Source organism: Anabrus simplex, chromosome 1 (genome assembly GCF_040414725.1).
Source record: "Anabrus simplex isolate iqAnaSimp1 chromosome 1, ASM4041472v1, whole genome shotgun sequence".
Taxonomy (NCBI): Eukaryota; Metazoa; Arthropoda; class Insecta; order Orthoptera; family Tettigoniidae; genus Anabrus; species Anabrus simplex.
In genome coordinates this window covers 792261049-792287945 of record NC_090265.1, presented here as the reverse complement: position 1 = coordinate 792287945, position 26897 = coordinate 792261049, and the positions used below count along the sequence as shown (strand labels likewise).

The 26897-nt window shown below is 37.1% G+C and overlaps 1 protein-coding gene across 1 annotated transcript in view; it reads right to left on the bottom strand.

Annotated features, from left to right (window-relative positions):
• The window catches only part of PolrMT (mitochondrial RNA polymerase), a 306750-nt gene that overhangs the window by 67306 nt on the left and 212547 nt on the right, over window positions 1-26897 (bottom strand). The window contains exon 19 of the mRNA XM_067136262.2: window positions 19256-19415. Coding sequence (XP_066992363.2) covers window positions 19256-19415 — 160 coding nt within the window. The remainder of the gene's footprint in view (window positions 1-19255; window positions 19416-26897) is intronic.

Here is a 26897-nt window from a genome sequence, read left to right as displayed (position 1 = left end):
ATTTTTCACTCTCTTTATTACTTCAACCATCACCATAATGAACAGGAGAACTGACAAAGTGCTGCCCTGTTGCACTTCTTTATTTGCAGTGAACCAGTCAGAAAAACCATTTCCTATCCGGATACAGCTCTGGTAGTGGTTGTACAACATTTTTACCTTGTGTTTATACAAAAAACACAAGCTTGGGAGCTTTGTCTACACCAAGCTTGTTTCTTAACTTTGAATGAACAACACCAAATGTAGAAAACACACGTTTTACATCTGCGGATGATGTTCTGGCTATTAAGAGTTCCACAACTTTGTCCATTACTATCTTCCTAAAGACATTTTCTTTAGATTTCTACGACTGCAAAGCAGACACTCCTTAGTCTACTACATCGATGAACATCGCTGAAATGAAGAACTGAGATTTTGCTTGATATTTCACAAGTATTGATAGAAATGAAGTCAGAAGTGTCTATTTTCATTTTGACTGTATTGAAATTCAATATATTAAAAAAAATTTACAATTAATTATTGAAAACCACCTATTCAATACTTTGAAGTCTTTAAGACTATGATACAATCATTATATTGAGGGTTAAGCATATAATGGTACATGTTTCACCTGTCATTGCAGGCATCATCAGCCATAGATTCTATAATCTAAGTCAGAACTCTGAAGTGGATGTAGTATGTTATAATAAAACTATTCTTAAAAACTAATTTTTTGCAATAATATACATTGATGTCTATGAACATTATGGTCACATTTGGAATGAATTGGTTGATCATGTTTTAAAGTTCAAATGGGATGTCCTATTTATGTTCACATCAATGAAGATAATATAAAACAAAAATTTAACACTCGTAATGTTGATATTGGGTTGGCAATTGAAGTCAAATGGAAATCACCATATTTACACAGATTTTTTTCAATATATACAGGAGTAACTGGAAAGGAGGTTCAACCTATTCAATACTCAAAAGAAAGAAACGTAGCAATCACATTTCTATTTAAATGGGACCGGTTTCGACCTTAGTCTAGGTCATCATCAGCCATAAGAAACATGTAAAATGTTTATGAATGTTGGAGGTCAGTTTCACACTCTGTTAGGCACAAAGACACGACACCACATTCTGTCCTGCACAAAGTCACAACACTAACAATCAACATGCGAAGATCAAAAAGGCTTGAATTCGCAGACGAACAGATCTGTAGTAGAAAGCCGCCAGCTCCCGGTGACCAGCGCGGCACACTCAAGGTCACGCGCTGCGGCCAAACACCAAAGTAAAGTGGAGAACGTTTCGAAGGTCCAGAACCTGTCACGGCTGCGGGAAGCCAAGTACTTATATAAAAATATACGACGCCAATTAGTACAACCGAATGAGCACCCGTACTCCAGTTAAGTTCTTGGTAAACAGTTGACTTGAAAAAACAATTGTAGAGAGAAGGAAAAAATGTAGTAAAAAGCGCAATATCGGAAAACAAATGAAAACTTATATGCACAGTGCGCTATTTTTTAAAAAGAAAAAATTTTTAGGTTATGATTGAAGTAGTCGAAGTTGGCGCAAGACAAAAATTTTTGAAAGAGGAGAATAAATTAAACGAGGAAGAGTGATAGTGAATAACCTAAAAAATTTTTCTTTTTAAAAAATAGCGCACTATGCATATAAGTTTTCATTTGTTTTCCGATATTGCGCTTTTTACTACATTTTTTTTCTTCTCTCTACAATTGTTTTTTCAAGTCAACTGTTTACCAAGAACTTAACTGGAGTACGGGTGCTCATTCGGTTGTACTAATTGGCGTCGTATATTTTTATATAAGTACTTGGCTTCCCGCAGCCGTGACAGGTTCTGGACCTTCGAAACGTTCTCCACTTTACTTTGGTGTTTGGCCGCAGCGCGTGACCTTGAGTGTGCCGCGCTGGTCACCGGGAGCTGGCGGCTTTCTACTACAGATCTGTTCGTCTGCGAATTCAAGCCTTTTTGATCTTCGCATGTTGATTGTTAGTGTTGTGACTTTGTGCAGGACAGAATGTGGTGTCGTGTCTTTGTGCCTAACAGAGTGTGAAACTGACCTCCAACATTCATAAACATTTTACATGTTTTTTATAGCTGATGATGACCTAGACTAAGGTCGAAACCGGTCCCATTTAAATAGAAATGTGATTGCTACGTTTCTTTCTTTTGAGTATTGAATAGGTTGAACCTCCTTTCCAGTTATTTAATTTTTAACATCAATAATTTCAATACGGAACAATGAAATTTTTATCTTTAAATATACAGGAGATCAATGATCAATAAGTTCAGCTTAAAATGATCTGTGGCTTGCTAAATCTTCTATAGAATAAAATCTTTTCTTTAATAAAACGAGAGTCTATTATTAATACAGTAGAACCTCGATTATACATTCGCGGAAACTATGTTTTCCCTATTATTTGTCCAAATTACGTGGTCCCGTGAGCATCCTAATTAAACCACGTTGTAAAAATCCCGCATTATCTGTTTCTCGAAGAAACGATTTCCCGGATCAACCGTCCATAAATTTAAGTCCCATCAACGCTAAATCCTCGATCAAGCATTTTTTTTCCCCACAAAACTGTATCTCACGAAAGGATGGTTATGGCATACTTACGGATCTTGGTGTTAACGTCCCGTCATTGCGGCAATTTGAAGAAGTACTGTACTGTACTGGAAAAGTGATCGGCGGTGAACTTGCACAAGGGACCATCTTAGCATTGCATTCGGGTGGTACTGTTTAGAGAATCCTCATAAATCATAAAGCAGAGTGTGTCCACAACAATTGGAAGGAGACAGAGCACATCTTGACAGCTCTACTTTGAAGACTGAACAAGTTTCATCAAATGTTTGTACTTGCAAAACATCTACATTATTGTCAAGGGTTACATGTTTACTTTGTTACTTTTTTCAAGTGTATCGGTGAACAGGTTTTCGGCAATTCCCTCAGGGCACTGTATAGTCACTGGCAGTGGCGGACGGTCAATACGTGCTACCGGGCTCCAGCACGTAGCTTAGAACTGTAAGGAATTAATTATATTCAGTACAATTATCCTGGTACCTTTTCTTTGTCTTGAGTACGGTGTGAATTTGTATTTTGTGAAAATCAGGACGAGATCTGTCGAACACCTAGTGTCATTCTCCCAGGGAACCTGGCTCGTGCTCATGTGAAATGAGCTCTGTCGTGTACCCTGAAGGAGCAATATGCAGGCGCAGCCAAGCTTGCAACACTCCCCGTAGCCGGTGGAGTATACCATCAACCGGGATTAACTTTTGCTGATCCCGTCTATAGTTACTTTTTCTCCTGCAAGGGGGTAGAAGTGCTCGATGCCACTTGCTACCCTGATATTGAATGTGATAAGCGATTCTGCCACTAGAGAGTAGCATCGTCTGGGCTCAAAGGTAAAGCGTAACTGGGGGCAATCTACCACAAACATAACGTTATTAAGGTACCGGCATAGCGTATCGAAGAGGAAGTGCAACGTCTTCACGAGTTACTGTGGACCGCCGCACAGATGGCACTGCCATCCACAGTGATGTCTGAGAGAGAGGATAACAGAGGCATTATCGGGACTACTACTTCAAAATCTACTAAGAAACTCAAGCATGCAACTTACGTTTGAAAATGATTTCATCTGCTGGACACTTTGGAATATTTCCTGGATGATTTCGCTGCCTTCGAAGTAACCAGCTACCTTCTTATCTCCTTCGTGCGGAAGAAGAATAGACATTTCAAGTAATGAAATACAAGTTTTGGTAGCAAACACAGCACATGATCTTCACAGCACCCCAACTGCGATGACTTCACTTTAATAACATCTAATTTATCCAAGCACTCGAAGAAAGTATCACCCCATAAACTATCCATACACGATAGCTTTTCCGCAACAACATTTTCCACTCGCAACAACACATTATAAACACTTTCCGACGCACAAGTGAGATATGTGGCGCTTTGCACTGAGCCGTAATCTTTAATTAGTGTTAGGGAAGCAGGCACACTATCAGTCGGTTTGTCGAAAAGGAAAAGACGACATAAATCACACTGAATCACTTTTAAAATATTCCTCACTATGTATCCGGCTAAATGATACACTAAGTACTCTTTGTTACAATTCCGCCCACTTAACTCAGGTAAACTGTCTTCCCAGTCTGATATTTGAATGTCATTTTCGATGTTCACAATTTTTTCCCTGATGTCATCTACAGCTTGTGTTTTCACTGCACGATTTTTACTTTCAATTTCTCTTGCAAGAATACGCATTTGATTAACAAGAGACGTCAATGGGGATTCAGCTCTGTACTCACAGTTTCCGCCATACGATAAGGCAAGTTTAGACGGTACGTAAATAGACTGCAACGTGTGTAAATGTAGAAAGTCAATAGTGGACGGATGATCACCACAACTTAGTGATCGTAGGATACCGAAATGACGTTCTAGGGGATCTTGATTAAATTTTCCTGTCAAAACATAGCTATAATTGTGTTCCCACAAATATACAGACACTTCTAAGGTACTTTCCACAGTAACTCTGTACTCCAGTGTCCTTTGTGAAGCAAATGAATTTTGAGTATCCCTGAGAACATTCTGCCATTTAATTAATGTTTCATGTGCCCGTGATCCTTTATACAGTGCTTGAGTGGGAATAGACTAATTTAATGCGTCAATCAGACAGTTTAAATCGCTTGTGAAAATTTCTGTTTGTTTACTGTCTTCTAAACCCTGTGTTTTAATACCCCGATAGAATGCTATACCATTAGCGACTGATCTACTGAATAGTTGAAATGCCAGTCTTACATTCATTTGCTGAAACGAATTAGGATCCAAGTGGGCAGAGGTCAGTTTGTAGCAAAATTTCAAACTGGAAAATTCAGGAGACGAGTCACATTCGTAAAATTTTCTGTAGAATGAATACTCAACAATATTGCCATTATAATTAACCTGTCCTTTGTCATGAAAATGATTTCTTACACATTTAAATATATGTGGCGCGTCTGAAAATGCCCATCATTTTCTGTTGGAGTCAGCTGGATTTGAAATATAACACTTCAGATTCTTTATGTTACCAGATATTCCTAAGCATTTCCACAACTTTTTATTCGACTGGCTACCATCCGATGTGAAACCAATGATTCGGACACCTACTTGCTCTAATTGTATGATGACTTGAATGAGAATGTTTGCAATTATATCACCAGGGGTGGCGTTCCGGCTAGCATATATCACTATGGGTTGTATCCAATAATATAGAAAAGGAACAAACATAAAAACTAAAGCATGATTTGCCAACTGATCCTTGCTTTTATCTTCAGTAAATTTCCCCAAATCAACAAAACCATTCACTTGCAACGATTCCGAGTTAAAGCAAATTTCTTCTCGTAACTTCACCTCATCAAATATCAACATCCCTAAGTGTTCATGCTCCTCCTTTCCATTAAAAAAATATGCTATAGCAGCGGTAGAATGCTCATTTATGCCGTACGAACATTTTAGGCCCTTCACCAAATTTCTCAAGTGGGATTCAGAAGGCAAAGGCAGCAAGTCATGATTTAAACTGTGCCAATAACCCTTGGGAGGCTTTATTTTTAAAAGAAGTGCATCAAGAAGAAATTCATCACTATATCTCATTCCTTTCTTACTTTTCGCTTGACATTTCTTTAACATTGTATCGACTATAATTTTCTGTTTTTTGCTGAGAGAACCGAATTGTTTTGACTCAGTGAAATTTCTCTTTGATTTTATATCAGAAATGTCTTTTTCAAGCAAATGTATCTTAGCTTTAGCAACATTGAGTTGATTTTGCGTTCTAATGAAATTACGTTTCTGATTCTTCAATCTCCTCTTTAATAGCGCAATTGTTTTCCTAGCATCTGCGACATTAGAGCTATCTTCAACTACTGAGCATACAGGTTGATCACTATCACTGATATTTACGATCTGTTCAGGGCTTTTATTAGAGAAATCTCTTCGTGTGGATTGCCTATTCGTGGGGGAGTTGCGTTTCTTAACTGCCTTAGAAATATACTTGGGTAGATTAGGAAATATGTGAGGAAATGCTTCTGGTTTTAATTTCCAGCGATGTCTTGGTATCTCTACTCTTTCACCATTCACCGTAAACGAGTCTACTTTCACTAGAAAGTCATCGCAAAAATGAATGTCACAAACGAAACAGTTATGAGTTAATTTTCGATCTTTTCTATGGATAGCCTTCTCCCATTTCAGTAAAACTCCACTCTCTTTAGGGGGCCTAAAGAAATGCCTACCTGAAGACGATCGGTCATATCCAGATCTGCAGCCGGGTACAAAGCACGAGGGCATGATGTGATAGTTTCCTCCCGCACTGATATACGTTACCTTATAGCACAATAGCGACAAAGACCGAGGTATTTAAAACATAACACTTCTCACACAACTCAATCGTGAATACATTAATAATGCAAACTGTCGAAACATCTCTGACAGCGACAATAATGAGCAATAAAAATTACTACATCTGAAGGCAAATATAACGCGGGCTAATGGCCAAGGGTCTCTGTTGACATCGCAATTGCCTGTGCTGCCACCAAGCGGGTGTCCCACCAACCTCTTGAGCTCTCTTACGGGCGAATGGAGAAGATGTCGCACTTCCTCTTCGATACGCTATGGTACCGGTAACCAACTGATGCTTATTAAAATATCCATCTTCCTTTTGTGTCAAAAATAAGGAATTCGTACGTGAATCAAAGAATCTTGGACTGACCCTAAATGTTATCCCGCATTAGAATGTAATTTACGCTGGTAATAAAAGAGGTCTCAATGATTCAGTTGGCAGCACTTTCAGTTGCTTTGTGCGGTGTTTGATTTCGCGGTTATATTGTTGGTGTGTGTTTTTCTATCATTGTCTTAGTGCTAAAGTTTATACGGAGATTTATCCAATTATTTATCCACTACAGTGTATATCAAGTGAAATTAAACTAGTGTTCTTAGTGAGGATCTATATTTTCACGATCTATTTGGGAAGTGAGTATATAGTATGAATAGACAGTTTGATGAATGAACTATTTTCTAGGAGAACAGTAGAAAAAGTAAACATAAAAATTATAGGTTGTCCCACTCCAGTCTTAAATTTAACTCAGAAGGCTTCAAGAGGGCAAAATTCCAGTTATATCAGGCATTTCAACTGTAATAACGACAATAACAGTTGGATATGTGGCTGTGATATAAGAAATGCTTTGTTTTGTTTTCCTTGAGTCTTATTTGGAAATAATGATATCTGGAGTACGAAAGGTGTGAAGGATCTGGGGCATTTAAATGAGTATATGAAGAAGCATTCGTCGAACAGAAAACATATCAATAATGTAGTGGACCGAAGTGCTCTAGGAAATGTGAATATTGCAACACAACTTAGTAGGGCATATCATGACAATTTAGGGAGACATAATGCAGAAATAAAGAAGAATAGGTATATTTTATCTAAAATCATTGATTGTATAAAATTTTGTGGGGCATTCGAACTAGCTTTACGTGGTCATGATGAGTCTTCCGTATCTGAAAATCCAGGAGTGTTCTTGGGATTAGTTGATTTCATGAGGAGTCTAGACAGTGCCATTAAGGAACACATGGAATCCAATAAGGTATTTAAGGGCACATCAAAAACCATCCAGAATGAATTGCTAGATTGTATGCTGGAAGTCTGCCGTGAAAAGATACTGGAGGAAATACATAACTGCTATAATGGCAGATGAAACTATTGACGTTTCTGAAGAGCTACAGTTAGCAATTGTGTTCAGATACGTATTAAATGGACAACCACTTGAAAGATTTTGGGGATTCTTTAATCCAGATGGACAAACTGCAGATGCAATATCTGAGTGTAAAGCATTTTTCGGGTTAATCCAGATAAAATTATCGCCCAAACTTACAATGGAGCATCTCTGATGAGTGGTGAAAGAGGTGGAGTCCAAAGGAAAATAAAAGCTCATTATCCCCTAGCCAATTACATTCACTGCTACGCCCAGCAGTTCAACCTTGTATTAGAACATGTGGCCTCTCAAAATCAAGCTGTGTGTGTATTTTTCTGCAGCCTATCCGCATTTCCTGCATTCTTTTCCAGATCTCCTCAACGTCTGGCAGCTTCGGAGAAAGTGGTAGCATGAAGAATTCCAGGAAGTTCATTAACAAGGTGGAACTTCAAGTCTAGAACCATCAATGTCGTGCATGAAAACAAAGATGCCTTGTTGCAATGCTTTCTGGACCTGGAAAAGTCGAAATCTGTAAGGATAGTTCAAGAAGCATATGGACTCAGACACAATTTGGAGGACGAAGAGTTCTTATTTTGGCTGTCCTTCTTTCACAGAATAATGCCTCATGTGGATATTTTGTACTTCCAGCTACAAGCAAGATCGACAGATGCAATCAAAATAGGAAATGCTGTTGGCATTTTTAAGAAGACTGTTGCTTCAGTCAGGGATTCTGTTGATAAAATAGCAAATGAAGTTTCTTCAAAAATGCTACAAAGCAAAAACGCAGAACGGAGTCCTACTGGACAGCTGATGCTAAGGATGTTTGTGATCGAATCACTGAAGAGTTAGATTGTAGATTTGAGTCTGTTTCTTATTTAGAGGTTGCAAATTTATGAGATTCGATGAATTTTAGCAAATATTCAAAACAGTCGCTGTAAAAGAAGTTAACACTGTGTGTGACATACACAGACTAAGCTCAGCGTTCTGTATGAAAGAACTGATTTCAGAGAAACTGATGGTGCAGTTCCTTTGCGTCAACTGATCCTGAAGAACAAACTGCAAGATGCCTTTGCCCAGATAACAGAATTGCTCAGGATTTTGATTACGATTCCAATGATTACTTCAGAACCGGAAAGATGCTTAAAACGTTCCTTCGAAATACTATGTGTCAAGAACATTAGCGATGCTATCAATCAAGAAAAAGCTTATCTTGGAAATAAAGAACTTTAACCAAAAGGTGATCGACAAGTTATACAGCAAGAAAGATCGCCGTATGGACTTCGTATTTTGTCATTAGGTGAGTAAAAACAATCTTTATCGAAAGAAATATTTATCTCGTAGACAACTGTCGAAGTATTCATCTGCTTCCAAATTAATGTTGTTTTTGTTTGTTCTGTGTTATAAATTGTGAGAAAAGCTGTTAAAATTATTATTATTATTATTATTATTATTATTATTATTATTATTATTATTAACAAGTTTGAAGTACCTAACTTATGAGTTGTTCATCATAGCAATATGCAGATTGAAAAAGGCGTATTTAGCGTTTTTTGTAGCACGTAGGTCGATTTTTTTCACGAGCCGCCACTGGTCACTGGGCTTTCAGGCAGGAATCAAAACAGCAAATACAGTAGAGACAATACGTGACACTTCCGGATTTAGCCTTGTTAAAATGGGAGACGATTCGCAAGAGGTGCTCCTAGTGGCGTGACCTGAAAATGAGCGCTAAATTCAAATATCAATGGAAATGCATATACGGAAATGGATAAATAAATTACATCTAGAAAGAAAGTGTTACTAAGATATTAACTTCAAAGTTGCTAAAGCAATTCTGGATAAATGAATGAAAATTTATTTAACAGGTTATTATTTAAAGACTGAAATTAGACTTATAACCAAGATGTGAAATGGACTGTTGTGAAAGGGCTTGGTCTTTCATTTATGCATTACTCTTTTAGCTTTAGCATACCTGCCTAAACTTTCACGGCTAGATTTGTCTTTTTTCTCATTTAAAAGCATTGTATCATCACATTAAGACACTTGTCAATAAAAATATCGGCACATTCCTTACACACATGATTCAATGAATTTATATTTAAGAACTGGACAATCTTCCTTTTAACTTGAAGCCTACTAACAGAAAGAAAATCTAAAAATTTACCCTCAAGAACATTCAAAATTTCCCTATAAGCAATACTTGCTATTATATTAGTTTAGTTTAGTTTAGTAATGTTATATTTTACCTGGCAAGATTAAGGCCTTCAGGCCTTCTCTTCCATCTAACCAGGCACTGAAATATACATATATTACATTGTATCACTTTACAATAATAGATTTAATACTAATTAAATGAATAGTAATATGAGAATGATGAGTGATGGTTAAATGAAGATGAAATAAATTAGGTATAATAAGGGGATAAATTCTTAAAACTAATATCCTACATGTAAAAAGAGGTAGTACATATAATTTAATAAAATTTGAAAAACAGATCTGGTAAGAATTTTAGACTAATCTTCTACCAGAACATTCATGACAATAGAATGGCTGTAAGTAGCAGCATCAAGTTTAAAGATGAACTTTACTGATGCATAAAGGTCTCCACAGAGCTTCCTTGAAAGTGCGAATAGCGCTTAACCCTCTGACACTTTCGGAAAGGAGGTTCCACTCCTGGCAGGCAATTACCGTTGAATGATCGTAGATGGCAGATCTATGGGTAGGTAAAGCAAGGATGGAATTATTAGTAGATCTGGTGTTAAGACTGTGATAAGAAGATAGGTATTTCAAATATGATGTAAGGTAAAATGGCTGTGAAGAATGAAGGATTTTATGAAGAAGGCATAGGGTATGAACAGTGTGACGGATTTCTAGTCGGGGCCAAGATAGGTAGTTATATGAAGGAGTTACATGGTCATAGTAGCGTAGGTTACAGACGTATCTCACACATGCATTTTGACCACGTTGTAATCTGCTCAATAACTTGCACCCAGCATCTCTATAAATCACGTCACAATAGTCGAAATGAGGGGAAACCAGAGCTTCTACCAACATTTTTTTAGTTTTTCAGGAAATAAGTATTTATACCTGCGCAGCATGTGCAATGCAGAGAATGTTTTCTGAGTGATGTTCGTAATATGCGTTTTCCATGACATGTCATCATCGAAAGTAACGCCTAGGACTTTTACTGGTGACGTGAATGGAATGTTAGTATTACATAACCTTATAGGTGGAATCTCTGGTCGATTGACCTTTGCGAGTAGTTTCGCGTATCCAAGGATGATGGCTTGTGTTTTTGCTGGGTTTAACGTAAGACCACATCTCAAGGACCAAGAAGAAAACAATGTCAGATCCTGATTGATTATGTCTATGGCCGAAAATATTCAATCTGGAGATGTATGGAGGTACATTTGTACATCATCAGCGTAAATATGGTATTTGCAGTGCGATAGGTTTTGGGAGACATCATTAATGTAAATAGAAAAAAGAAGGGGTCTTAACACCAACCCTTGGAGCACACCACACTGCACGGACTGCCAAGTTGATTTGTTTAACCTATCTGTAACACACTGCCGACAGCCATGCAGGTAGGAATGCACCCAAAGGAGGGCACTGTCCGAGAAATGGAGGGAATACAATTTCAAGAGCAAAATGTCAATGTCAACAGAATCAAAAGCTTTGCTCAAGTCTAGTAGTATTAAAACTGTCACTTCTTTGTTGTCCATTGCTTCTCGAATGTCTTCTGTGACTTTCAGTAGTGCCGTTGTAGTACTGTGTGCTTGACGAAAACCAGATTGTAGTGGGTCAAGTAAGTTGTAAGTCGTCATGTAGTCTGTTATTTGTCTATGAGCGATGAACTCTAGCGGTTTGGACAAAGCAGAAAGTATGCAGATGGCTCTATAGTAAGATGGTTCAGAAGGGGAAGCTACTTCTTTTAGAGTACGTATAATGCCCGCTTTCCATGCTTCGGGAAATGTGCTGTCTACAAGGGAAGAGTTAATTATGTTGACTAGTGCAGGTAATATCACGTCCAGAATAATTTTTATCCTCTCTTATTCCTATATTGTCATTTCCTTTCGCCGCTGATGTTATCCGATTTATAGCAAACCTGACTTGTGAGTGGGTTTCTGGATGGAAGTAGAAGTTTTCTCTATCTGTTTGCGACTTTACATAATTCCAGTCAAGAGCTTCCTGTTTCAGGGCTACATTTAATGTGTAGTTAGATGAAAAATGATTGTTCAGTTTTTCCAAGGGTAAATTTATTTCGTCATCGTCTCATCCTTTGGTAATGCCAAAGCTCTTTATAGATTTCCACAACACAGCTGTTGAAACATTTGGTTGAATTAAGCTATGAGCGTGTCGTAATTTCGTGTTTCTAATCTGTTGGGTCGTCGCATTTCTCAATCTCTTATAGTTAAGTAGATTGTCAGGAGTGCAATGTTTTCTGACTCGTCTGTAAGCAGCATCGCGATCGGCCATTAGTGCTCTAATCTCATCTGAGAGGCAGGGAGCTGGCTTCCGCGAGACTCGAGGCGTTTTTTCAGGGGCATGTCTATCGTACAGCTCAGTCATATGTTGATTGAAACATGCCACTTTGTCATTTATGTTTTTAAGTTTAAATATGTCATGCCATTGGCACTGCAACTGCGTCTTGTAAAAGTTTATTCTTATCAATTCGTCGTAGATCTCGATATGAAATTATTTTCGGTTTGAACTTGGGACTTTTAATAGAATAGGCCATAAATATAGCATCATGTCGCGATATACCTGGGACACTAATTTGACCGTGGTGAAGAACTAATTCAGGTTGGTTTGTGGCAATGAGATCAATTAAGGTGTGTGATGTGTCTATGTGATGTGTGGCACTGAGAGGGAGAAACGTTAAGTTGCTAGCTTTAAAAGAAGTTAAAAGTTGGATAGTCTGAGGAGAGTTAGGTTCAAGAAGGTTTATGCTGAAATCGCCCATAATAATTATATTTGAGTAATCAGTGACTGAATCTTGTATTTGAGTTTCTAGGTCACATAAAAAACCAACGTTTGGTGGCTTATATACTACACCCAGAAGACATTTTACTTCACTCACAGTTATTTCCAGGAACATGAACTCAGGTTTTCGCTTGTACGGACCTGGAGACCTACAGATTATTTTAGGACGTAGACTGGTCATAACAAATGCAGCGGTATCCCCGGAGGGCTTATTTAATCTGTCAGATCTAAGCAATGTATAACCCGCCAGCTGCAGTCTTTCTATTGCGTGGTGTGGTTTTAACCAAGATTCGGAAATTAATATTGCGTGGAAACTGGGAGGCATAAATAGAACTTTAATTTTGTCCATTCGCATTTCAGCAAGGAGGCTTTGAGTGTTTATATGGCATACCTTTAAAGCATTTCTGTACGGAGAAAGCTTACGGTTAATAATGTCCCTTGTCGACTGGGAATGGCAAGAGAGCTCAGATGACAATAGGTGTGTGTTGCCTGTACAGCTGGTTCTCAAGACATTGAGGGAGCATGGTGTAAGTGAAAGTTTGCGAGAAATGTTTGTAAGGAAGAGGGGAGCCTGTTCGTTTGTCTCAAGGTCGTTATCAGAGGGCCTAAGTGCAGTTGACTCCAGTTTTTCCACTTTCAATTTATATTTTTATGTAACTTACGATGTTTCAGTTACCGTATATTGGAGATGATTATGACAATAATGGGAATTTAACTAACAATTTACAGTGATCAGTACGATAATGGCAAAATAGCAATAATGTACGTGGAAATAAATACGATAAAAATAAGGCACTATACCCAGTCTAACTGCTACTAATACCAGTCTATCACTACGGCAAGCAGAAGTAAACTATATTACTAATTACGTTCTAATAGAGAGTTAAGGTAAAAAATGATTATATACTACAAGGATAACTCTAAACTACAGTAGAAAGTTACAAAAATGTTGTGACCCTTTCTCCCGCATATCACTTTAGTTCATTTAACTGTTCCATAGTGCACACTTTATACTTATTTGATCCAATTTTTATGTTAATTACTCCATCAATGCTCCATATCTGGCGTACTCCAAACCTGGAAATTGCCTCCTTAAGGACTGCGACCCTAGTTGCAGTCAGATCTTCTCTTATTGTTACCGCCGTTCCCTTGAGTTCTCTTTATTTTTGTGGAAGATTTCACTCCACTTCCGGTAGCAAACAAATTTCACTATTAGAGGTCGTGGCTTCGCGCCCAGTCGTCTTCCAATGCGATGGCTCCTGTCAATGTCCCAAAGGTCAAGGTCGACACCAAGATCTCTTGCGATGCTAATTGCTATGACATCTGAATCATCCCCTTCCTTTTCCAGAATGGCGAAATATGGATATACTGCCGCCGCTGATATTGCTCCAGTTCATCTTGCTTGCTTTTAAATTCACTTCTGATTTTCACAAGTTCTCTGTCCTTTGCCTGAAGCTGGTCTTGTTATAGTTTGACAGTTTCCTTGTACTCTGCTCTTAGTTCCTGGAGCTGTGACATTAGGGGCTGTAACTGTTCGGCTACGGCCTGCTTGACGAGCCATTATGAAAACTTACTGTAAAACACTGACTGTTTACATTAGTTAACTGCACACGCTTAACTTCAGCACGAATCTAATAACGTCTTTATCACTTCAAGCACTCTATTACCTGCGATTTACAATTTTTGCGAGAGAAAGTTTGCGTGCAACTAGCAGCTAGAGGACATGTTTCAAAGCAAATTTGCATGGTCATATTGTTTCAACAAAATATATACATTTCTTAAATCACCCATATTTCCTTCAATACTTGACAACGCATTACGGTATTCCAAATGGGGTAACTTGGAACACAACCAGCCACACACATATGCATATGCATTTTCTTGAATTAAATCAAAACCCACAGATCACACTTACAACAACACATCGGTATTAAAGGTTAACTGCTGCACTATACAATAAAATAAGATTCAATTTTAAACCAGTTAAAATATGGATCACGCAGGTCAGAAATGTTGGAAGTACTATATCAATCTCTTTGTAACTGGAAGAATATCTATGCAAACACAATATTTACTTACATTTTCTTGTCACGAGGGAAACGGATGAAAAAACCGCGAATCCTTCTGCATTTCATAGTCATTGCAGCCAAACACAGCACATATCTTTCCACTCATACGAAGAGGAGATATAAAGGAATGACACACGCTATTAGTTACTTATGTCACCTTAATGCAAATGCATAAATAATGCCAAAAACTTCACAAACAAATACACGTGCTCTTATGACAGAATCAGTAACTCTCAGGTCACTCCGCTAGATAGAGCTCTAATTGCTGTTCCTCGATATCTCGCAGTGTCGCGTATTGTCTCTACTGTATTTGATTTGGCTAGACAGAGCTCTAATCGCTGTCCCTCGATATCTCGCAGTATCGATATCTACCAGTAAGCATACGTCATGGTGAAGCGAGAGAGTGAACACATTTTGCAGGAAGGGAACAGTAACGTTCGATTGTCATTAGGAAGCTCTCCTCCACTACGCAGCGAAATGCTGACAAAAAATTTGCTATAATCGCAAGAAAACCAACCATTTCATGATATTCCGGCTTGATTTATTTATACTGCACTCGATATAAACAGTCAGTTTTATATTCTTATAATTATACATTCAAAGAAAACTAACACGTTATAATTATTGTGTTACAATTTACAATTCCTTGGATGGGAATGACAGTATTTCCATATCTTAAAAGGTAAAATTCCTGTTATTCATTCAGCAAAAAGTAATATATTTACATAATTCAACAAGTTTACTGCTTGATTTTGCACAGTGTTGTAGTGTTGTTTGAATTTTCCTGTTCACCAAATTTGAAAATAGTATTTAAAACTTATCAGACGTCCAATGATAATGGCGAGGGAGTTTCATCACAAGTGGGGACATAGAGATTTACTATCCAAGATTAAAGTACTGTACAACAATAAATGTAAATATATATATATCAAATAGATGTACAATAACCTAACAGATGTTATTCCTGGTAAGCATGACTGGATTGTTGGCGAATTTATCAGATAATTTAAACCCAAGCAACCACAAGCCACAGCTTATCCACCTTAACTCTGTATTATATCAGAAATGCTTCTAAAGCACCTCTTAAAATTTAATTTTACATATTGTAATTCATTACATACATTACAAAAATAGTTGAGGTTGTAGGCCTCTTTATTGTATCCAGTAAAATACATAAACTGCAATGAAGATGAATAACTTGTTTCTTACAATGTAAATTGAAAATGATATGGATTTCTGCCCTCTTTCTTTCGTTATTTTCTGCCTTCATTTCAAACTCGTGAATTGCCCAACCTTCATGGCCTGTGACGTGCCACAACACCACTGGCTGAACAGCACAAGCTCATTGTCCGCCAGCCTGCCCGTTTACAGTGCTGGGCACCTGCGGGATGAAATGCCCAGCGTGAGCACCTCCGATGTAGACGATTTACAAGTATGAACATTTGATGAAACTCGTTACGTCTTCAAGTAGAGCTGTCAAAATGTGCTCTGTCTCCTTCCAATTGTTGTTGCTACTCTCTGCTTTATGATTTCCGAGGATTCTCTAATCAATACCACCGGAATGCAATGCCAAGATGGTCCTTTATGCAAGTTCATCGCTGATCGCTATTCCAGTAAAGTACTTGCTCTAATTACTGCAATGATGGGATGTTAAAGCCAAGATCCATAAGTATGCCGTAGCCATCCTTTTGTGAGATACAGTTTCTTGAAAAATGCTTGATCCAGGATTTAGCATTGATGGAACTGAAAAGTTGATCTGGGAAATCATTTCTTCGAGGAACGGATAATGCAGGATTTTTAAGTGATTTAATTGGGATGCTAACGGGACAGTGCAATTTGAACAAATAATCCGGGAAAACATAGTTTTCAGGAACGTATAATTGAGGTTCTACTGTATTTGAAATGACGCATTTTCTCAAAATGAATTAAGTTCCTCTTTATCATTTTTTGGACATGTTTTACACTCAAGTGTTATTAAACCGTTTTTATAAGAAACTTCTAGTATCTAACCAGAATTTGAAAAGTAACTTTAATTTAATTTTTAAATTAAAATGACTGAGGAAAGAAAAGGTGCTGTAGTGACATTCGCCAACCGCATGGTGTAGGGGTAGTGTGCCTGCCTCTTAACCCACCCCATGTTTGAATCCCGGCCACGTCAGGGATTTTTATCTGGATATTAAGGCTGGCTCGAGGTCCAAACAGCCTACATGATGACAATTGAGGAGCTATTTGACGGTGAGATGGCGGCCACGGTCTAGAAATCCAAGAATGACGATCAAGATTTGTCATGCTGACCACACGACACCTCATAATCACAGGCCTTCGGGCTGAGTAGCGGTCGCTTGGTGGATCATGGCGCTTTGGGGCTGTTGTGCCATGGGGTTTGGTTTTCGTTGCAGTGACATTCAGAAATCAGTTAGATTCTTCAATACACATATCAAGGAAAGGACTCCAGCACGCTGTATGTTTAACTTTATGAATATACAAGAGTTCAGTACTTTGGAGATCTGATTACTTCTCATGCTAAGAGAATGTATTAACACGTTTTTGCATCCTTAAGGTGTAAATAAGGCTTAGTGCATATGATGTACAACACTACAGGATGAATATTACTTAAAATACTCATATTTCCTAACTAGCCAACTAAATAAGAAAACTAAACAAAAATACTGGTAAATGTGTTTGGGGGCTGAGAAAAAATGGGTGCAAAAGAAGCCCACCTATGTGAAGACAGCGATGTATGAAGACATGGGGATTTTTCTAATCCTTTGTGTTTTCAGTTTGTCCTTGTCTACTCTTTTTGATGCTCCCTCTTCTGATGCAGACCTGTCATTGCGATTATCCTATTTTGTGTTCCTTGACTTGAGTTATTGTTTGTTTGTCCTTTCCATTACTTATAAGCACCGAGTGTTACAAGATATTAGTATCATTCCGTATTGACGGTTTTCACTTTATAATAGAAACATTTTTGTTACGTCCTCCTGTTTAATACATGTATTCATCTTTTGATGGAGTGATTTTTAATGAAACATGTTTCGGTTCATTTTGAGCCATCTTCAGTATAATAATAATTTCGTGTGGCTATTTCTAGCCGGGTGCAGCCCTTGTAAGGCAGACCCTCCGATGAGGGTGGGCGGCATCTGCCATGAGTAGTTAACTGCGTGTTATTGTGATGAAGGACAGTGTTATGTGTGGTGTGTGAGTTGCAGGGATGTTGGGGACAGCACAAATACCCAGCCCCCGAGCCACTGGAATTAACAAATGGAGGTTAAAATCCCCGACCTGGCCTGGAATTGAACCCGGGACCCTCTGAACCGAAGGCCAGTGTGCTGACCATTCAGCCAACGAGTCGGACTCCATCTTCAGTGAAAAGGTATATTAAAAGCTACATGAATTGATGTAAAACATCTAACCACAAATACACGACAATTGATCAAGATCTAAAGATCTTAAATTACGAACAAAAAGGCCACTTGCTTAACATTCTCGAGAGAATCCATATCAAATTAGACCAATTTAGAAACCCTTCTCACAATTTAAATGAGATTAACGAAAGAAAGAGCACATACTTGAAACGTTCATTCATTTTATTTGCCAACAATTTTATAATAAGAACGAACCCCGCTTCTGGCTCTTCAAATCAAATCCGCCCCTCCCTTTCCCCACCCACTTAGCGCCTCCCTCCCTCAATCCGTCCACACCTTCCTCCAACCATACAAACACAGCTGAGTCAGCCACGTATAAGGCTAGTAGAAGCGAGACCACTAAACCAACACGGTCAGGCCGTTCGAGAGGGCAATTATTTAATAAGCAAGTTGCACGCTTCATTTCACTTTTGTTTCTTGCCTCTTGGCTCAAGGTTTCTACATACATTCATTCACCTTCTTTCCATTACAGATCAGAATTGGACTTTATATGATATTGACGGTTTCCACTATTTAAGTCACACAACGTTGTACCAGGCTTTTGTTTCTCTTATCCTATGTCCACTAACTTCTGTTGCCTACTAGACTACATGAACATGTGACATATTGAAGATGGACTGTTCTAACCTTTTTTTAATTTGTGATTTATCCTCGTTTTAGAGTGACATATAAGAGAGGTTTCCAACCTTGGCACAATTTTGTTCATTTTAGATTTATCATCATGTCTCAATTGGATTTTCTATACTCTTTCTCATTGGTTTTAATGATACTCTTTCAACATCAATTCATGTAGCTTTTAATGTATTTTTTTTCACTGAAGATGGCTCAAAATGAGCCAAAACATGTTTGATTAAAAATCACTCCATCAAAAGATGAATATGTACTGAACAGGAGGACGTAACAAAAACTTTTATACTATATGTGTTTGATCTCATCTTATGTTCTGATGCAATTACAATATAATTACTCATTTTTATACAACTTATAATAATATTTATGGCTAGGCTAAGCACAACAAATTTCTTTCCTCTCTTTTAATGATGTCAGAGGCCTACCTTTCAGCTGTCGAGCAATCTGAAGACGAGCACCGAACTTGGTAACGCCGTACACTGTAGTCATGACAGTCTGCTTGATGACTTTTCTCTGGATAAAGCCTTCAAGAACTTGGGCAATATTTACTCCAGCTGCAGCATCCTTAAGCCTCTCTCTTTCCACCTAATAAATCAAAATATTATACAAGTTATTTTAAATACATTCTTGTTGTACTATTTATTTATTTAGTGAATGGCTATTAGTGCTGGGAAAGTCTGGGGATATGTTCAGCTTGCCTGGTGCAGGTCTTTCTATGACCTGAGCATCTGGGTGGACATGATTACAATAATGAGAGAGAGAGGGAGGGAGGTTTGAAATCTGGTGTCAGCATGTAGCTTACTCCTGCTGGATAAAACTAATGAGCCTACTTGTCTTAACAGCTCCATCTGATGGATGAATCACCGTATGAACACCATGGAGAGGTTTGGATTTGAAACCAGGCTTTTGGCACACAATCTAGTAATTAAAAACTGTACATTGATACTTCTCCTACCTGCCAGTCACTATTCCGTTCCCACCAACAGGACTTGAACTGGCTACAATGGTGTCAGACTTGATGCCTTAACAATCATGACAACAAGGCAAGCTTGTTGTACTACAAAATTAGTTTTCATTAAAACTAATTCCTTACATTCAATTTAAATGGTGGGTGGGTGTGTAAAGTGCGTTAAGTCAAGAAATGGTGTGAACTGAGTTAATAGTGGCAACGAAAGACAGGAGAGCGAGCTGATTGTGCGTGTATAGTGCGTTATGTCATATTGTGGACGGCCACAAAGTTATCGAGTTGTGTATTATGTGTTAATTCGGGTGTGCAAAGTGTGTTATGTCCTGCCCTTCATGACTTACCACACTGAGCACTATTCCAACACTTTATTCTGTTTGTGCAAAGTGCGTCATGTCAGTTTGGTAGTGACAAAGCGCATTTTATTTGTGCTGTTTTTGAAGTTGCCCGACAACAGAGAACTTCTTACACTTACCTTATTATCACCGAGTGAGTACTGAACTAAATTCCTGCCAACTGGATGGTCACGTAGTCCACTGTCAATCATCATTTCCGAGTTGTTCTTCTTGTTGGCTAGTCACAGGCCTTGTTGTGATACCCATTGTTTTGCCCACAGAAGCTCAATGTTTACAGTGTATGTTATGTGAGCTTAATTAAAGAACATTATGTCTTCCAGAGCAGAAAATATTTTTTATTGGCATTAAAGCAAGGCAAGGATCAATCTAATGAAAGCAATGGAAGAGAATCCAGTAAGTAAAAGTGCTTCAATTATCATTCTTATTACTTAAGCCAGAATTATTACAAGCAGTGCTGCTATCAGAGAATGCTCTCGTGAGTTAGGTTACAGATTCATGATCAGTTCTGATGAATCATTCTGTCTTGGAACTAAAGACGACAACCACAAAATTGGAATGTGCTAACTTCCTTATTTTAAAACCATCGAAAATTATAATTGGGGAATATATGTAATGATTCTTATAGTATGCTGTAAAACTAATGGTTAATTAGTTCTTTCTAATTTATACATTCAAGTTCTGCACCTTCTATTCCTGAAGAACTTCAGCACATTTTGAACTCTGACTATTCCCAGGAGGACCCAGATTTCAGTATTATTGACTTCTTGTCTGATTCATCATGTTCTGATGTTACAGAAAAAATGAAGAGAATGTCACACAAGGAAGGTGCGAGTAGTTCTTTTTTAAATCCTTCAGACAGTGAACCTAGTACTGAGATAAAAGTCAGTGACATTGCATTAACTGAAAAATTCTACACAGTTCAAGTATCAGTGCATGAACCTTCTCATGATTCTGAAGATTGAACACAAGTGGAAAAGTGTCAGTGGGAAAAACGTCCGGCTCCATGGCTAAATGGTTAGCGTGCTGGCCTTTGGTCACAGGGGTCTCGGGTTCGATTCCCCGCAGGATCGGGAATTTTAACAATCATTGATTAATTTCTCTGGCATGGGGGCTGGGTGTATGTGTTGCCTTCATCAGCATTTCATCCTCATCACGACGTGCAGGTCGCCTACGGGAGTCAAATCGAAAGACCTGCACCTCTCGTCATAAAAGGAAAGAAAAATTCCACCTAATCAATACATTTATTTTCTTGTAAAGTATTACAATCTAGGACCGGTTTCGACCCTTCATAGGTCATCCTCAGCTATATCAGGATCACATTTGCATTTCTATCTTATACCTCTGAAAGACCTTCATGATATATTGTTTCATAATTTTCAGTGAAAACTTATCTTAAAAACTTACAAATTTCTAAGCGTTGTGTTAAAATTAAAATTAAAATTACAAAACTTTGTCTATTATATACATGCCCTTTGGCTGACAGAATGCGTCCTTGGGTTGATTAAGCATCTATCTTAGGTATTGTTGCTTATTCTGTTGAATCGATTCCCTTTTATACTTATGTACAATCGTGAATAGACTATCAGTAAAATTTGATAAATAAAGCTTGCGTGATAATTATAATAAAATATCATGTTACATCTTTATACCATATTGCTGGAGTGATATTATTTTAGGTAGAATATAAATGCGTGTTGACCTCTATGAAATATTTTTTACATAAACACACTAATATATTTTAAAGTCTAATCTTTGTACTTTAAAGTCTAAAATACTTATTGCTTTGGATCTTGCGTTGTTATGTGGTAAAATATTCGAACAATTTGTCTTATATAACATCAGATATTGATAATATTTAAATATGCTGTGTATGGTTGGCTTTTAAGTCTAATGATTAAATGTCAGTTCCTTCTTGCATAAAATTACAAGTTTCATATTATGTTGATTATGTATTGTATAAAACATAAATGTCTATTAAATAGAATGCTTATCATTTACTACAGAAGTTTTTTAAAAACACTTGAATGTCTAGTAATATAGTCAGTGTATTAGTGACACTGAAACGTGTTCGCCTTGATTCTTGCGTTATATTTCCATAATTTGCCTTTTTAAAATTTTTATATATGTCGAATGTTGGTCTTTATAGGTTCCATTTGTAAATAACAGCACTTTTCCTATAATTGTGAAATGGATCAATATAAGCTTGATATGTGTTAAATTATGCACTATATGTGTGATTCAGTTCTGGCCTAACTTCTGGAGTTTTCTCCCATCAAATGCCGTAAGAATGTGGTGGTTCCTTTCCCTTTTTTGAGGCTGGTAAAGTCTGTAAGCCAAAATGAATGAAGTGAGTTAGATTTCAATAGAAGTGTAATATTGTGTGAATTTGTAAAGCCTGAATTAATTTACTTACTGCTGGATGTTTGAAATGCGAGTTTCTTGGCCGTTTGACGAGTAATGTACCTCGTACTGATGGTTCTAGTGTTGTTTGTTGTGAGAGGGGCGGAGGGATAAGTAGGGGAGGTTGTTACGTGTGTATGGGCGGAGTCACTGAGGTTCGCTGTCTGCGCCGTAGCTTGTGTATGACGTCGTCTGTTGACTATTTTGTCGTAGTAGTTTTTTAAGACAGGAACGATTTTATTGAACAAAATATTAGTTTTTTCAGGTAACTCATTTATGTTATAATTAGGATTTGCATACTGATCTAGTGTTATATATAATTCTTCACTTATATTAAGCAAAGGACCTTTAGGTTCTACATTTAATATTTTTAAATCGTTATTTATGTCCGTAAAATTGTGCTTATATTCATGCATATGTTGCCCTATTGCCGAGAAATGATTATGCCTAATTGCATTTACGGGCTCATTATATCTAGTCGTGAAATTCCTGCCCGTACGTCCCACATAACTTGTTAAACAGTTGTTACATTCCATTCGGTAGACTCCTGATTGAGGATATTTGTTACTACTATTTATTGATTTGCTATTAAATATGACATGCCTATTATTTTGTGTAGTCTTAAATGCTATTTTAATGTTATGCTTCTTCAGAACATTGGTTAGTGAATATATGCCCGTATTATTGAAAGTGAAAGTTGCGTAATTTTTTCTGGGTTGATCTGCTTTCGTCAGAGTGGTGCTGGGTCGTGATTTGAACTTGCGAATGATGGAATTAACCATTTCTTTTCTATAACCATTTTTTTGAGCTATTTCGTGAATTAGTTGTAGTTCATCTTTGAGATCTGCTTTTGACATCGGTATATTAAACGCTCTATAAATCATACTTTGATATGCTGCTTTTTTATGTGGATTAGGGTGATTAGAATCTATTTTTATGGTGTTTATTGTATGTGTAGGTTTCCGGTAAATTTTGAAGGTGAGATGTTTTTCGTGTCTAGTAACCGTTAGATCTAGGTAATTTAGTTGACCGTTATTCTCAGATTCCTTGGTGAATTGTATACATGTATCTATGGCATTTATTTTATCCCATATTGCATTGTCGTTGGTTGTTCTGTTGTCGATGATGACGAATACATCATCCACAAATCTGCACCAGAAAGATATTCCTTCAATTTTACTAAATGCAGTATGTTCTAAGCAGTCTACATATATATCTGCTATTATCCCGGAGGCGGGTGATCCCATAGGTAGACCTGTTTGTTGGTAAATTGTATCGTGAAATTTAAAGAAATTGTTATTGACTGCAAATTTGAGTAATATCATAAATTCTTCAATTTCCAATGTGCTTAATTTACTACGTGTTTTGAGATTAGTTCTGATTATGTTTAAGGTTTTGTCAGTGGAGATATTTGGATACATATTTGCTAGATCATAGGAGGCTATGGAATGATATTTATCTAACTTTAAGTTCTTTGTTTTATTACAAAAATCTATGGAATTTCGTATGCTCTTATTAGCCTGAAAGGAATAGTGATTTTTTAGAAATTTCTGAATAAATTTAGAGAGATTATATGTGGGACTAGATCTATAATTTACTATGGTTCTCATAGGGGTATTTTCTTTGTGAATTTTGGGAAGAGCTTTAGCATTCGGTAACTGGGGGTTCATTATTATTATTAAGCTATTTGCTTCTGCTTCGGTGAGTAAAAAACGTGTGTTCTTAAGCAAGTTTTTTAGATTTCTTTGCACTGTAATTGTGGGGTCTTTACGTATTGTGCGGAATGTGTTATTATTGAAACATTCTTTTGTTTTTTGAATGTACATACTGCACCCTACGGGTCAGGGTGACCACAGTATTTTTCCCAACTAGTCAGTTACATATCTCAGGGTATTCATGCCTCCAGAAAAATGGTTAATTTTTCTATGTTTTGGTTTAACGTGCGTTCAAAGAGAAAATAATGACACCATATGCGGTCCAGCATTACGTAATTCAACGCTCAGTAGTGGATTTCGCGTACGCAAACTTCAGTCGACCTTTCGTCAAACACATCTGCATAACGAGAACCTTACTCACTAAATATAACTACAGACTACCATTACAAATGAAAACTCATTCCATTCTATAAAAAATCAATCAAGAAACACATTTATTAAATTATCAAGACTTGCGAAAGAAATGGTTAATGTCAAATATTGCTCATGATCTTCCAATTGTTAACCTAATAAATAAATATTCTAATTCCTAAATCAAATATTCTAAGTCAGCGCTGGCTTATTCCTAAACTAAGTTTTCATATCTTAACATTCTGGGTCGCGTATTTCTGAAATGAATTGTTGCTTTGTTTCATCTTCCTATTAAAATTTACATCTGGTCATTTAAGTATACAGTATATCATAGTCACGGTCAAAATTCGGTATATCAGTAAATTATTCCATCACTCACGGTGTTAATTATACACCCTCATCAAAAATAATCATTACATTGTTCAAATTATCGTGGAAATGAACTGAATATGAATAAAAGTGTTCTGAATACTAATATCGGTGACCTAAGTTACATTGAAAATTATCTGAGTTCGTTGGTGCAGACTACAGTGAAGAAAATGAAATATTGAATGACGCACTAAGCTTCTCGGTCCAATTGCCACTTAAGTATGGCTCCTAGCTAAATATTCGCTCTAATAATATTTCAGATTAACAAAGCATCGATGATATCCTACGTAAATCTTAAATAATTTCCCTACTCTAGCTATATAATTTCTTATGTAACGTATTCCAGTTCAATATGCACGTAGCCAATAAGTATTTTTTCATATATGGATGTGCAAGTGCCTACATTAAGATGTTTCAACACTACATTACCATACTAGTTACATCCTAGTTTGATCTTCCACGCCATTAACATTCATTCAGAATATGACACAGTCATGCATTCATATATCCATCACCGGTTGTTATAATAGTCAAACCACTTTCACACTTCATTAAAATATGCGTAATTTTATTGTCCATACCTTGCTATTGTTCCTCCCTGGGGCATACTTATATTCCGTAGTCGCTTTACTTGTGCTCCTATATCGCACATTATATAAATATATACGTTTTACTTCCTGTTAATCTGCGCAATAATACATTTAAAGTATCATATATATACTTCATTATTTCATTACTAACCTTCGTTTCAACCCATATTTAATTCATTTAACATCTATAATTATCGCGTTTAACCTCCAATATTAATTAAACACAACGATAGGCATCACTCCAATAGCGCAGAATTCGTTCCTCAAAACGCATTTTGTCATACAATTTAACATATAACCCCAAATTCAGTATCTATTTTTTTTTCAATATAATAACACAGCAAAGAGTATGGTAATTTAACTTAACCAATTCAAACATGCGTCCCTCTGTGACGTAAACTGGGTTTGACTGGTATTACATCATTCATGGCTCTTTCTAACTAACCGGGATTCTATGAAACATATGTTACACTACGTCACACTTTTAAATCGTATTCTTACTTCCTTGGATAAGATGATATAGTAAATACGTTACCAATCTGTCACGAGATATCGTCTTAAATATTTCACACTGCACTTTCTTGTATTCACTGCACACTTAATTATCTCATGTTTAGGCTATTCAGATCTATTGCATATACTGGTAATACTCTACATAAGAAATTATACTACTTAATACTATTACTTAGCTCGCCATTCAATATCTCGGGCCTTAGTTGCTCTTCGGTCTGATCACAGGCCTTGGATTGAGAACTGGGCAGGTTCTCCATCACTGGTATCTCGGGTAGAGTGACCTCCTCCACACGGGTCGGGTGGTTTTAACTGCCAGGATGACATCTCCCTCCAGGTTGGTCTATGCCGATTTAGCAAGCCATTATCTGTTCAGGAACACAGTAGACAATATCCATCGATACTGGAAAATGTGAATTCATCATGGTTCTGCGAAGTATATATATATTTTTATAATGATTGCCTCTTTATTTAGGCTATCGTTGCTATTATTTCCACTTAATATAGCTCAATTTCAAGCTCTCGCGACTCAATCAACTTCTTGTTTCCGAACGATTTTGCGTCTAAGTATTTTGACGACCTTATCGAAATTTCTGGATTTTATTTCTTCTTTACTGTATTTCAACGTTTATCTCTTCGTTTTCTTCAATATTACCGACCTCTGAGCTTAAAATTCACGTTAGATACTGCAAATTTTGCTTATTTTTTTAGAGCGATGTTCAGGAAGTCTTATCCTTACGAGTTCAATTTTTTAAGTCAGTTTTTATAATAATCCGATTGACCCTTCTTATTTTTTTAAAAAACAATTCTAT